The sequence below is a fragment of the Urtica dioica genome, chromosome 11, assembly GCF_054948205.1.
Source record: "Urtica dioica subsp. dioica isolate 48M chromosome 11, U.dioica_male_clone48M_v1_H2, whole genome shotgun sequence".
In the NCBI taxonomy this organism is placed as follows: domain Eukaryota; kingdom Viridiplantae; phylum Streptophyta; class Magnoliopsida; order Rosales; family Urticaceae; genus Urtica; species Urtica dioica.
Window position 1 is genome coordinate 22776891 of NC_142766.1, and position 13281 is coordinate 22790171.

At 39.7% G+C, this 13281-nt stretch overlaps 3 protein-coding genes across 3 annotated transcripts; all 3 read left to right on the plus strand.

Moving 5' to 3' along the window:
* Nucleotides 1-3821, plus strand: GFAT (putative glucosamine-fructose-6-phosphate aminotransferase). Its single transcript, XM_089601709.1, has 11 exons — nucleotides 1-422; nucleotides 639-811; nucleotides 944-1052; nucleotides 1165-1310; nucleotides 1440-1604; nucleotides 1736-2096; nucleotides 2211-2461; nucleotides 2541-2655; nucleotides 2734-2989; nucleotides 3219-3387; nucleotides 3491-3821. The coding sequence occupies exons 1-11, from the start codon at nucleotides 203-205 to the stop codon at nucleotides 3572-3574; spliced, it is 2049 nt and encodes a 682-aa protein (XP_089457835.1). The 5' UTR covers nucleotides 1-202; the 3' UTR covers nucleotides 3575-3821.
* Nucleotides 3822-4066: 245 nt separating this feature from the next.
* On the plus strand, nucleotides 4067-6639 carry LOC149382551 (KRR1 family protein). Its single transcript, XM_089601835.1, has 2 exons — nucleotides 4067-6101; nucleotides 6303-6639. The coding sequence occupies exon 1, from the start codon at nucleotides 4126-4128 to the stop codon at nucleotides 6085-6087; it is 1962 nt and encodes a 653-aa protein (XP_089457961.1). The 5' UTR covers nucleotides 4067-4125; the 3' UTR covers nucleotides 6088-6101; nucleotides 6303-6639.
* A 776-nt stretch (nucleotides 6640-7415) lies between these two features.
* Nucleotides 7416-10271, plus strand: CAC1 (chloroplastic acetylcoenzyme A carboxylase 1). Its single transcript, XM_089601836.1, has 7 exons — nucleotides 7416-7690; nucleotides 8244-8297; nucleotides 8391-8539; nucleotides 8633-8945; nucleotides 9237-9308; nucleotides 9708-9773; nucleotides 9871-10271. The coding sequence occupies exons 1-7, from the start codon at nucleotides 7544-7546 to the stop codon at nucleotides 9892-9894; spliced, it is 825 nt and encodes a 274-aa protein (XP_089457962.1). The 5' UTR covers nucleotides 7416-7543; the 3' UTR covers nucleotides 9895-10271.
* Nucleotides 10272-13281: the final 3010 nt, after the last annotated feature.

Consider the following 13281-nt stretch of genomic DNA (forward strand, 5'->3'; position numbering starts at 1 on the left):
TGCGAACCCGCGAGACGGCGAGAGAGAAAAGTAAGAAGGTCAATGCCGATATTCCAAGCAAAGAACATGAAAAAAAAAGTATATATAAATTTTAATTAAGAAAGAAAGAAGAAGAGTAAGATAAAGAAATCAAAGTTCAAATCTCAAGCCTTCGTCTCCGAGCTCAATATAATCGAACCAGAGCAGTACTGTCCAAGGAAAAATGTGTGGGATTTTCGCTTACATAAATTATAGCGTGAACAGAGAGAGGCGTTACGTCCTTCAAGTCCTCTTCAATGGCTTGAGGCGATTGGAATATCGAGGCTACGATTCCGCCGGAGTTTCCATCGACGAATCATCCGATTCCAACGCCGCCGAACCATCTCTGCTCGTCTTTCGCCAGGAAGGAAACATCGAATCCCTCGTCAAATCAGTCTACCAAGGTTCCGAGATTCTTATTCTTTTGATCTCAAGCATTCTATTTGTTTCCATGGAATATGCGCTGTTAGGGAATAACAATCGTTTTACTTTTTCTGGTCCAACTCTTTTAACGTCTTTTTTTTTTTCCCATTTCATTGGTGTTTAACTTTTATATGTGAATATCCATTTGTCATATTTTAATGTACTTAGGAATTTGGAACTATTGTTTGTATGTACAGAGGTTTCTGAGAAGGAGATCAACTTGGAGGAATCGTATTTCATCCACGCCGGAATAGCACACACACGGTGGGCGACTCACGGAGAGCCGGCCCCGAGGAACAGCCATCCTCAGACCTCTGGTCCCGGTAATGAATTCGTCGTTGTTCATAACGGTGTTATCACCAACTACGAGGTTTGGTTAACTCTTGACTGAATTCGCTGGATTCGAGTTCTTTATTTATTTATTAATTTTTGGTGGCGTTTGGTGTTGCCTTCTTGATTGTAACTTTTTTTTAATTTTTAATTTTAATTTTAATGTGATCAGGTCCTTAAGAAAACGCTGGTCAGACATGGCTTCGTGTTCGAATCTGAGACCGACACAGAAGTAATTCCGAAACTTGCCAAATTCGTCTTCGACCAAGCAAACAAAGAAGGTACAGAGTCTACAGACTACTAAGAATGCGTTAAAGATTTTTTGTTTGTTTGTTTGTTTATTGCAGGACATTAAAAGACGAATCATCTGACATTTAGTTGGTTATTTTGCAGGCGACCAGGGAATCTCGTTTAGTCAAGTTGTGCTTGAAGTCATGAGGCATCTTGAAGGGGCTTATGCGCTTATTTTCAAAAGCCGGCATTATCCAAATGAGTTAATCGCTTGCAAACGAGGCAGTCCATTGCTTCTCGGCGTTAAAGTGAGTGAGATGACGCGAATCGTATTCCTTTTTTTTTTCTTTTTTTTTTGTTCTTCGAGCCAATAATATCTAACTGATCTGTTGTGCCGTGTATTTTACCTTATTTGCGCATCGCTGGTGATCATGTAGGAATTTACCGAAGATTGTAAAAAAGGACCGGCATTTCACGACGACAATTTCCTCTCAAAGAATGGACAGCCCAAAGAGCTCTTCTTATCCAGCGACGCTAACGCTGTTGTTGAGCACACAAAAAAGGTTTTGGTGATCGAGGACGGTGAAGTTGTACATCTGAAGGTACAAATCCCGTGTCTTGTTCATTTCCTTGCACGACTCAAGAAAGACAATGCTCACGATATCATTTTAGCATCTAACTTCCTTTCACGGGTGGATGGGTTTTTGTTTTTTTTTGTTTTTTGTTTTTGAAGGACGGAACTGTTTCTATCCTCAAGTTTGAAAAGGACAAGGGAAAACGAGGCGATGACATTTCAAGAGTCTCTTCGGTTCAACGTGCGTTGTCTATTCTCGAGATGGAGGTTGAGCAGATAAACAAAGGCAAGTACGACCACTACATGCAGAAAGAGATCCACGAGCAGCCAGAATCTCTGAGGACCACGATGAGGGGTCGGCTCATTCTTAGAGGTTCGTGCAAATCGAAGAGCGTTCTTTTGGGCGGACTCAAAGATCATCTCAAAACAATCAGGCGAAGCAGGCGGATTCTTTTCATTGGCTGTGGAACCAGCTATAATGCCGCTCTAGCCGCGAGACCCATCTTGGAAGAACTCTCCGGTAAGCCTTTTCATTGAAATTTACTCGTTTGGTTTCTTTTCACCGAGCAAAATCAGCGGTACAAAAGTCAGTCTCTGGTATTGTTTATAAACAAAAACTTGTAAAACAATATAGGTGTCCCAGTGACCATGGAAATCGCTAGTGATCTATTGGATCGGCAGGGTCCGATATACAGAGAAGATACAGCTGTGTTTGTCAGCCAATCCGGTGAAACAGCTGATACATTGCTGGCATTGGAATATGCTATGGAAAACGGCGCTCTATGTGTTGGAGTTACAAACACCGTTGGAAGTGCGATAGCTAGGATGACACACTGCGGTGTTCATATAAACGCCGGTTGTGAGATTGGTGTTGCCAGTACAAAGGTAAACAAAAGAAATAAAAAAAACCATTTTTTGGTTATTTGTGGTTTTTGTGACACTCGTGTCATTTTTTCGTCTTTAGGCTTACACAAGCCAAATCGTTGCGATGGCAATGGTAGCGCTAGCGGTCGGTGCCGACACAATTTCAACTCAAGCAAGAAGAGAGGCCATAATAGACGGTCTATTTAATTTGCCGAGTGAGTTTCATGGCCATGGTTAAATGCATTGTGAATTACGGTTCAATCTTCAATATTATATACGTTGATCCCATGCAGATAAAGTACGGGAAGTCCTGAAGCTCGACCAGGAAATGAAAAGCCTTGCACAGCTACTTATTGCCGAGCAGTCACTTCTCGTTTTCGGGAGAGGATACAATTACGCAACCGCCCTTGAGGGCGCTTTGAAAGTCAAGGAAGTGGCTCTAATGCACAGCGAAGGAATGCTTGCCGGTGAAATGAAGCACGGGCCTTTGGCTTTAGTCGACGAGAACCTCCCTATCGTTGTCATAGCTACACGCGATTCTTGCTTCAGGTTGGTTTCATTTCCGACATTCACAAGATTTGAACTTTGGTCCCTAAATTAATCTTTTGGAGCAAAATAATTCTCGAATATTTTTCTTTTATGACTAAAATACTTGAAAATCAAGACTATTTCTTCCAAAAAAAATAGTTTAGGGACCATATTGTCATGCATGTAATGGTTTAGGGACTATTTGCGCTAAAAAAGTTGATTTATTACTCACGAATCTGATGCGTGACAGCAAGCAACAATCGGTGATTCAACAACTTAACGCTCGGAAAGGTCGGTTGATAGTGATGTGTTCCAAAGGAGACGCAGAATCGGTGAGCCTCGGTGGAGCTTGTCGGGTCATCGAGGTCCCACAGGTCGAGGATTGTCTTCAACCAGTAGTTAATATAGTTCCATTACAGGTACTACAGAACTCTTCTATTAATATTATTATTATTATACTTTTCCTGCGTGCCTACAAAGATCAAAATTTTGAGCTGTTTTTCGGCTATCTTTTTGCTTCAGTTGCTGGCGTATCACCTTACCGTTTTGAGAGGTTTTAACGTTGACCAGCCCCGGAATCTTGCTAAGAGTGTGACCACGCAGTAGAGTTTCGCTGTCAAATGCCATGCTTTTTTTATATTATTAGTTTGGCATGGTATTTAATGTAAAATTCCATTTGTTTATCTTTGTTGACTTCGTAAATTAAATATATGAAGTTGAGGCTTGTGTTGTGATTAGTGTTTTGAGTTGTTTTAATTTGATTGTGTGCTTGTGTGTGTTTTGTTGTTGAAACTTGAAAGTAACATATTCTGCATAGATAGACAACGAAGTGATAAAACGAATAATTTTATACCCTTAATTTCAGTTGGAAAATAAATAAATAAGTATATGGAAGTATGCAGTATAACCTCAACTCTTATCTTGGTTAGAGTATTCTTATGTTATTTGATAAATTGCTAAAAAAAACAGTTGGAACAATTGTTTTACTAGTTCTGTTCTGTTACTTTCGTATTTAATTTAAATGTTGATTATAAAAATACATAAGAGTTGAGGGATCATTATGAAATTTAATTAAAGCTGAACTTCTATATAAAAATCATCTCTTTCTCTCTCTCTCTCTCCCTCTCACACAAACCCTAGAGTTAGAGTGGGTGATTATGGGGAAGACAAGAATGAAGCTTTTCGACGATTCCGATGAGGACGATGAAGAGCCGACGATTAAGATTGACAGGGCATTCGCTCGAAGGTTCAAGCACAACAAGATGCGTGAGGAGCTCCAACGCTACGAGGAGATGAAGGCGAAAGGTATCGTCTCCGACGACGAGGTCGACGGAGAGGAAGAGGAAGACGAAGACGACGGAGTCAGTGCCGGCCGTTCGAAAAAGGAACTGAAATTCTTCGAGGCCTTGATTAAGGTGAAGAAGCAAGACCCGAGCCTGAAGAAAAAGGAGGTGGTTTTGTTTTCGGACTCCGAACCCGACGAGAACGAAGACGGCGAGAAGAAGGAAAAGAAGAAGAAGCCGATGTATCTGAAGGACGTCGTGGCGAGGCATCTCCTCGACGAAGGTGCGGATTTCGGCGAAGACGAGGAAGAACAGAAAGATCACGGTAAAGATGATAGAATCAAGAGTCTCGCGTACGACGAAGAGCAAGAGCGGATTCGGAGAGAGTTTCTGGACGCGGCGGAGAAGGAAGAAGAAGACGACAAAGACGACGGAGAATTGCTGAAGGCGAAGGAGAAGATCGCCGAGGAAAGCGACAGCGACGTGGAGGAGCTGAAGAAGAAGGTCGACGAGTACTTTGACGACGAAGCCGACGAGAACGCCAAGTTTCTGAAGGAGTATTTCGTGAACAAGATGTGGATCGAGAAGCCCGGCGCGATCGATGTCCCCGTGTTCAAAGACGACGATCTGGACGATCTGTCGGAGGACGAAGATTTGGTGGAGGATCAAGAGGAGTTCGAGTATCGGTACCAGGAGAACGCCGGAGATCGGGTTCTCGGCCACGCCAGGAACGTGGAAGACACGGCGAGGAAGGTTGAGAAGAGCCGGGCGGTGCAGAGGAAGAACAAAGAGCAGAGGCTGGCGGCGGCGAGGCTGGAGAGGGACGAGGAGCTGAGGCACATGAAGAGCCTGAAGAGGAAGGAGATGGACGATCGGGTTCGCCGGATCATGGAGGTCGCCGGACTGAACTCCGACGAGGTCGTTCCGATGAGCGCCAAGGAGCTCGAGTCGGAGTTTGACCCCGACGAGTACGACCGGATGATGAAGAAGGCCTTCGGGGACGAGTACTACGACGTCGAGGTCGATGACAAGGACGACGACAGCGAGGACGATGACGAGGCTGGGAAGCCCAACTTCGACGAGGAAGACGAGAAGCTCGGGCTTGAAAAAGGCTGGGACGGTCGCGACGCCATGGCCGAAGAACGAGAAGAAGAAGAAGCCATTGAAGAAGAAGAAATTGAAGAAGAGGAAGATGGGAAGAAGAAGAAGAAGAGGAAGTTGGCTATGGTAGAGAAGGCGAAACAGGAGTGGCTCGACGAGTATTTCAAGCTGGACTACGAGGACACGATCGATGACCTGAAAACGAGGTTCAGGTATGGGAAGACGAAGCCGAACAGGTACGGGCTGAGCGCGGCGGAGATCTTGGCCATGGACGACAAGGATCTGAGTATGTACGTGCCGTTGAAGAGGATCGCTCTGTACAAGGAAGAAGAGTACAAGGTGTCCGATAGCAAGAGGTACGAGATCAAAATGAAGGCCAAGGAGGCTCTTCGGAGCAAACCCAGGACACATGACCACATGTCCGATAGAAAGAAGAAGAAGAAGAAGAACAAGGTTTATGATGAAGAATCGAGTAAGAAGAAGAAGAATAAGAAGAAGAATAAGGAAGACGGAGAAGAAGAAGAAAACGAGCCGAGCAAGAAGAGGAAGAAGAATGAAATCGATGAGGATGATCCTTCTTCGAATGCTGTTTCTGGGGAAGAGGGTGAGCCGAGGAAACTGTCGAAGACGGCTCAGAGAAGGAAGAACAGAGCTGAGCTTAAGTTGTCGGAGACGAGGCTCAAGGCGTACCTGAAGATTGAATCCAAATCTAAGAATAAGAAGGCGAAATACTGAGAATTGCACTGTGGGTACGCCTTTTGTGACCTCTGGTTATTTTGCTTGTTAGTTCAAGGGAAGTCTGATATGAAATATTTATTAATCAAGATCTCCTTGTTTGTTGCATTACATCTATACATTTTAGTCATATATATCTGTGTTCATAACTGAACCTCGAGTATGGTAAATCTGAAGTCTGATTATCAAGGTTTTATTGATTTGTATTTGGACAGGTCACTTTTTTTGGTTTGTAAAAGAGAAGAGACCATGGAGGATTACAGATTCAAAGAAGAAGAAGACACCTAAAGAGGAATTATTTATTTAGTTAATTATTACTTGAGGTTACGGACTAGCTGAAAATGCTTCAATTTTGTCATTGATGAAGAAGTCATATGTTTCTATTTCTTTCTTTCTTGTTTTTTTTTTTTTTTTTTTGGAGGGTAAGTTATTCAAAGAGGTGACTATACTTTGGCAGATCATATCTGTCATAATAAAAGAGACTAAGTTTCCAGCTCAACAATACATAGTATGCAGTGAAAGATAATAGAGTTTCAACACGATTTGGATATATGCAGTGAAAGTGTCACGTTTCGGTTCATTACAGAGTTCAAACTGTGCACTACGGTTGACAAAAATAAAGCTGTTCAATTTGGATTTAAATGTTTCTGTCACGTCTAACATAGGTTTTTAAGATGTTCTATTGTATGATGACATCATTTTCCTTCGATTAGCTACTGATGATGAATACAAAATAGTAGATTTGGTCCTAAACCGACGACAAAAATTGTATTTTCAAACCATAAATTCTATTAATACTTTTAGGTATACCGAAAGAAGGGAAAAAAAAAAATTAAAGCAATGATGATTAGGTTATAATAGGTTGTAATGAAATCGGTTTGGTTCGTTTTGGTCCATTTTGAGAGCTTGAGCCGAATTTTCGATTTAATTTTTTGGAGCAATAACCACTGATATCAAGCGAAAACTGGTTTTAAAAAGCGATTTTTCAGTTATGAAATCACTAGTCAGATTTTCAGAACTGGTTACCCGGTTCAAATCAATTTATTTACTTTTACTTTCGTACCTATTCGATTATGCAGATATTCGAATTGGTTATCCGCTTAATTAAAAAAAAAAATAGATCAAATCATGGAAAACCGATTATTTGGAACATAATTTTTGTTTTGATGATGTGACCGAATTTCAGATCTGAATCGGTTCGGTCTAATAGTTGTTCAGGTTAGTTTTTGTAGAGTAAGAGGAAGTCTGACGTGGCAAGATGTTAAAGTGGCAGTGCAGGAATTTTATGGTGGACTTTGGTGCACAGAAACATATAAGCTCTCTAATTGGCTCGGCTTTGGTTTCATCGACCCCTAGCCCAAATACACACAAAGTGACACTCTCTCTCTTTCTCTCACAGACCAACTCTGAAGAACTCTCCGTTTCTTTCTCTAATCGAAGCTTTCTCTGCGCAACAATGGCGTCCTCTCTCGCGACGGCCTCGGCTGTGACCAAAGCCGCCACTCCGACTCACTCCAACGACGCCAATTTCAAGCACTGTCCTATCTCTAGCCTCTCTTTCCCTCTATCTCGCAAGCCTAGCCTCCGATTCGTCGCCTCCAAGGTAACTATTCTTCGTTCGTTCTCTGTGCATTTTGTATGTGTATGTGTCTCGCGTGTTGATCTCGAAATGCTGAGATTGAATTTGAGACATTTGTGTCTCAAAGATTTTAGAGATATTTTGGAGATTCTTGCTGGATGTAAGTGGTTCTTTGTTTATACACGGGAATCATCTCTCTTAATGATATCTGAGCGAGGTATTGAAGTAGAGATGTTTCAAGAAAATAAAGAAACGGAACTTAGAAACTGAATTTACGCATTCCTGTACATGAATCGAGTATGAATCTGAATGTGATTGGGCTTTGATTATCGGTGTCATTATTTGAGATATCAAATTGTGCTACATGAGATTCTGATTATCTGTTGTTCTAATGGTTTGCTAAATCCTTTTCCATTCAGTTTTGTAAATTATTGTAACTTGGCACGCTCACAGCTACAGAGAAAAAATGTTACTCTTCTGTTAGTTATTTATTTATTTTCTTGAATATATGAGTAGATGCACTCAACATGTATCTCTTGACTTGTGAGGAAGTTAAAGAGTTATGAATTCATGGCAGGGGTTGCTGCAAAGCCGTGGTAGTGCCGTGTTGGTCAGAGCTCAATTGGACGAGGTAAAATTCTTTCATTAGCTTTCTTTTGAGGGTTTGGTTTCGAGTTTCCGTTCTCTGTTTGGCGTGCAATCGGATTCATCTCTTCCCTTCAAGGTCACTGTCGACGGATCCTCCAACTCTGCTTCTCATCCTCCCGCCAAGTCCGATGCACGGGTCTCTCCGGAACCAAAGTCGTCGAGCGAGACGTTGGCAACAGAGGAATCGATCTCCGAGTTCATCAATCAAGTCGCCAGTCTCATAAAGTGAGAGCGGTGAAAAATATCTATCTGTTTGTTGCTGAGTATCACTCGTTTTACAAAATGTAATCATTTTTATTTCGGGTGTTTGTATTGCAGGCTAGTTGATTCACGGGATATCGTGGAATTGCAGCTGAAACAATATGACTGTGAACTGTTAATCCGCAAAAAGGAGGCCTTACCTCAACCGCCGCCGCCGCCTCCGGCGCCTATGAACTACGCATTTTCTCAGCCTATGTCGCCACCGTCTTCACCGGCATTTCAACCGGCATCTGCTCCGGTGGCAACACCAGCTCCGGCAGCGTCTTTACCTGCTGCCAAGTCATCGAGTTCGTCGCTGCCGCCTTACAAATCCCCCATGGCAGGGACGTTTTACCGATGCCCAGGACCCGGTGAACCTCCATTTGTGAAGGTTAGTTGTCTTCCCCTGGTGGCCGGTTTGGAACTTGTAAAAATAGGAGGGAAAAGAAAATGGAATCCCTCGTATTTTTCTTGTGCTGTTTGGATTCAGGGAAATCGGATGAAATGTGAAATCCATAAAAATTTCTACCAAAATACAACATAGAATTCTCATTCTCCCTTCCTTTTCCATTTTTCTCACATTTTCCGGGTTCCAAATGGACCCGAATCGAATGTCTCTTCTGTATCAGAGTTTTTATTTATTTTTATGTATATGTACTTACTTTGGAGGCCTAATTTGCAGGTTGGAGACAAAGTAAAGAAGGGACAAGTCTTGTGTATCATTGAGGCGATGAAATTGATGAACGAAATTGAAGTAAGTTTGAATTTTCCATGATCTCAATTTTTATGGCTGTATATAAGAGTGGATAAATTGAGAAATGCAGGGAAGCTTAAATCCTTTGTAGTGTCTTGCATCGGTAACTAGGTTAAAATACGTTAGATTGTCTAGCAAGGGAAAATCTGTGGGGTATCATATTGTCATCCACATCGTGTCCTAGCGACACAACCATACTGACAAATCTTTAGCTGAGTTGAGCTTTAAATGATTGCAACATGATATTTATTGATTCCAACTTGATAATAGTGATCCGACATTTGGTTTTTTTTTTTTTTTTTTTTTGTTCCTTATTGCATTGATACCCTTTCTGAGTCCCCTCTTTACAGAAAGCAATGCCAATACGATTCTTATTTGTATTGTCGATTTCTTATTCAGGCTGATCAATCGGGAACGATCGTAGAGGTCGTTGCGGAGGACGGAAAACCTGTGAGCGTGGACACTGTAAGTATTCTGAACCACCCAAGTTGACCTGACATTCACACGGAAAATACTCTTCTCTCATAAACCCTCTTTCTTTCTTAAATCTCCTATTTTGCAGCCCTTATTCGTCATCAAACCTTAAAAAAGCTCGGTGCATAGTAGATGGGATCAGTGGAGACAATTTAAATGGTGTTTCATATTCAGTGTGGTAGAATATTTTGCTTGAAATGAGATGTAGTTTTGTAAGGGGTTCAGAAACAGTTCAAAACGACCTGTTTTTTTAAAATCTCTGATGCCGTAGAATGATAGCATTTTTCTGTCTTTTTTTTTTCTTTTTCTTGTTGTACTCTGGTAGTCCTTTTTTTTTCTTTTTTTTTTTCTCGCTTTATTTTTTTGACTGGAAAATTGTTGAGGATGCTCCAAATAAGTCGATTCTAATTCTTAGCTTCCGTACTCGAAAGTCGAAATAGTATCAACAAAGAGATTGGTAATTAACTACCTACCGTCATTGCATTGACATTTTCTTTTTTGATTTGACAGTCTTATGACTGTAAAATTGAATAATGAAGTGATAATCTAGATTGACTCGTTTGGAATTCTCTTTCACAGTGCTTAGCTTCTTTTTACAGCTAAAAATTAAAACTTATCTGTGCGTAAGTTGGCACTAAGAAAGCCACGCAAGCAAGCTTTGTCTGATATAAAGTCAAATGAAAAAATAATGAGTCGTGATCAGGCAACTTCTTCGTCGTTTTGTATTGGGCCAGCTGTCAGACTGTGTGGTCCAAGCCCAGTTATTGCTACAAACCGTGGTGAAACAACAAACCAAACTTGAACGCAATCCACTCCAATCTAATCCATCCTTCTACTTTGATAGAGCGCGTGTAAGCCACGCCACTATTCCCGACAAGGACACCGAAAAAAATAATTCACACTAATTGGAATAAAATAATTAGAAAGGACAAGCCATTTTTATTCTGTCGTCACTTTCTAATGCAAAAGGGTCGCGAATTTCGTAAGGATACTTCTTGATGCAAGTAATGACGAGGGTTAAATTCATTGGTTAACGTTAATTGATTTTTTTCCCCTTTACTTAAAGAAACTGGATTAACTTTATATAATAGTTTTGCTGAATTAAAATAGTTTAATGAAACAAGTTATCGTGCATTCTGTTAACATGAATTTAGATTAACTTAGTGAAGATATTTTGACTTCTTATTTAATTAAAATTTAATTTCCGAGGAAACAAATAGTAAAAATTGAATAGTATGAATGAATTAAATGTTGATGAAATTATATAATAAATGGTGTTTATTAATTTATTTATTGAATTTTTAATTTTGTAAACAAAAATAGAAACTTGCACTTACCTTGTCACCAAGTTTCGTCTTTGTTACGGACATTTGTTTTCTTCGCCAAAGCTCCTCTTTGTCGACATTCACCTTCGTCGCCAAAGTTCGTCTTCTTCACTAATGTTTGTCTTCATCGCTGAAGTCATTCTTCGCCAACGAAGTTCCTCTTCTTTGCCAGCGTTGGTCTTCATCGCCAATGTTCGACTTCTTTGTACAAGTTGATCTTCTTCGTCGACATTCGTATCTGTCACGTAAGTTCATTTTTAGGAAGAGGCAAGGAGGAAGGATTTAGCCAATAGAAAAATTGTCGGAGTCCATTTTGTACAACTTAGCAAAGTGAATTTGAAAGTTGATTTAATCAAAGTCTATAATATATATTAGTGATTGAGCAAACCGCCATAAAATCGCACAAAAAAAGTTCGTCGTCGGCCTTTAAAACCCATAAAATCGCCAAAGAAACTCCTTTGCTGGCCAAGAGTCGCGCTGAACCTTCTTCGTCTGCTCATTTGCATAGGCCGAATAATATTGTAGTCATAGGCCAAAAATGATTTGCTTGATAAGTTAACATTTACCTCACTTTATAGTACATTTATCTCTCCTACTTTGTAGTTTTTTTAGGATGTGATATAAATTGTAGTCGTATTATTTCAATTAATTTTAACATATTTTTATTTATGGTAGAATAAATTATACTGTGAAAAACGAATGTATAATTTTTTTTTAGCTAAAATGAACACATTTAGTATAGAAATTTATAATTGACCAAGCCATTTGAAACTTTGAATTTTCATATCTGGCAACATTTCAAATTCTTAAAAAAAAAAAAAATAGCTATTACGATGACATGACCTTCATTGCGTTTGATAATTTCATTTTTGTGTTGGCAATATTAGGAGTTTTTTTTTTAATTAAATGTTAATAATTAATTTTTTTTGTTTGTTTCCAAATTTACAGTGAATTAAAAACTAGGGCAATTATTTTATTTTCTCTCTCTCCATATTCATCTTTAACAAGATTTTTCATATTTATTTCTACTTTGTTTTCCAAATTTCTTATTAACTGCTATGTGTGATTATTAACTGTTATTTTTTTTAGAGATGACGATGATAATGACAATGCCGATGTAGGTAAAGGGGAATAAATACATATTAACTTATTTACAACTATGAAATGTTTTAAATAAAATATGTCCATAGAATACTCGCAAAATTAAATATGTTAATAGCGATTATGAACTAAACATACTAACGAAACTAAAAAAAATTTGAAAGAGAATCATAAGGATTTGAAAAATATTAATGAAAAGAAAAATCCACGAAAATAAATGAGACTATATTATATTATTTTTATTTGGAAATAAATCAACTAATTAATATTAAGTAAATTCATTACAACTATTTAATTGAATTTAATCGTGTTTTTAAATAGGAAACTAATAGACAAAAAGTCAACGAGTATATGCTAATAATAGATATTGGCTATTTATTAATTATTAACTAGGGTACAACAGTTATATAGCCTAATAGAACTTAAACTTTTGCAAAAATAGCTCAAGTTTACCAAGTGCATGCAAAATGACCAATAAAGACAAGATTAAAATTAATGAAGGCATGATTAAATTTAATGAAAGCAATATTATAATTAATTGAAAGCAGGATTAAATTTAATGACAATCTGGAAATCCAACGGATCCAGCCGTCTTTTCATGTGCATCAGATCCGGCACCGGAGACGAGGATCTGAAACAGAACCGAACAGCTCCTTCTTCGGCGACGTGATTCTTGCGTCCTCGACGCTCGCGACGTTCCCGATCGCTTCGACGGCGGAACTGGATCGCTCCGGGAGAAGACTCGATGGTCTTAGGGCGCCTTCTTCGAAGACAATTCTTCGAGCAGCGTCGTCGCCGGAGGCGGCGATGACGGAGACGGCGAGGGCGGCGAGATCGCGGAAGGAGCGGTGGTCGAGGAGGACGAAGCCGATTCTGCCGATAAGGACGAAGTCGATTCCGTCGACGGCGAGAGTGAAGCTGATTCAATCCTCTTTCTCTAGTTAAAGTTTTTGAGAGATGACTTTTTTACCAAACAAATGAAACTATGACTATTTACTAAACAATTAGTTTGAATTGGCCATTTCATACTAATTTTTCTATTAATTATAGTTAATATGTAATTCTCACATTTT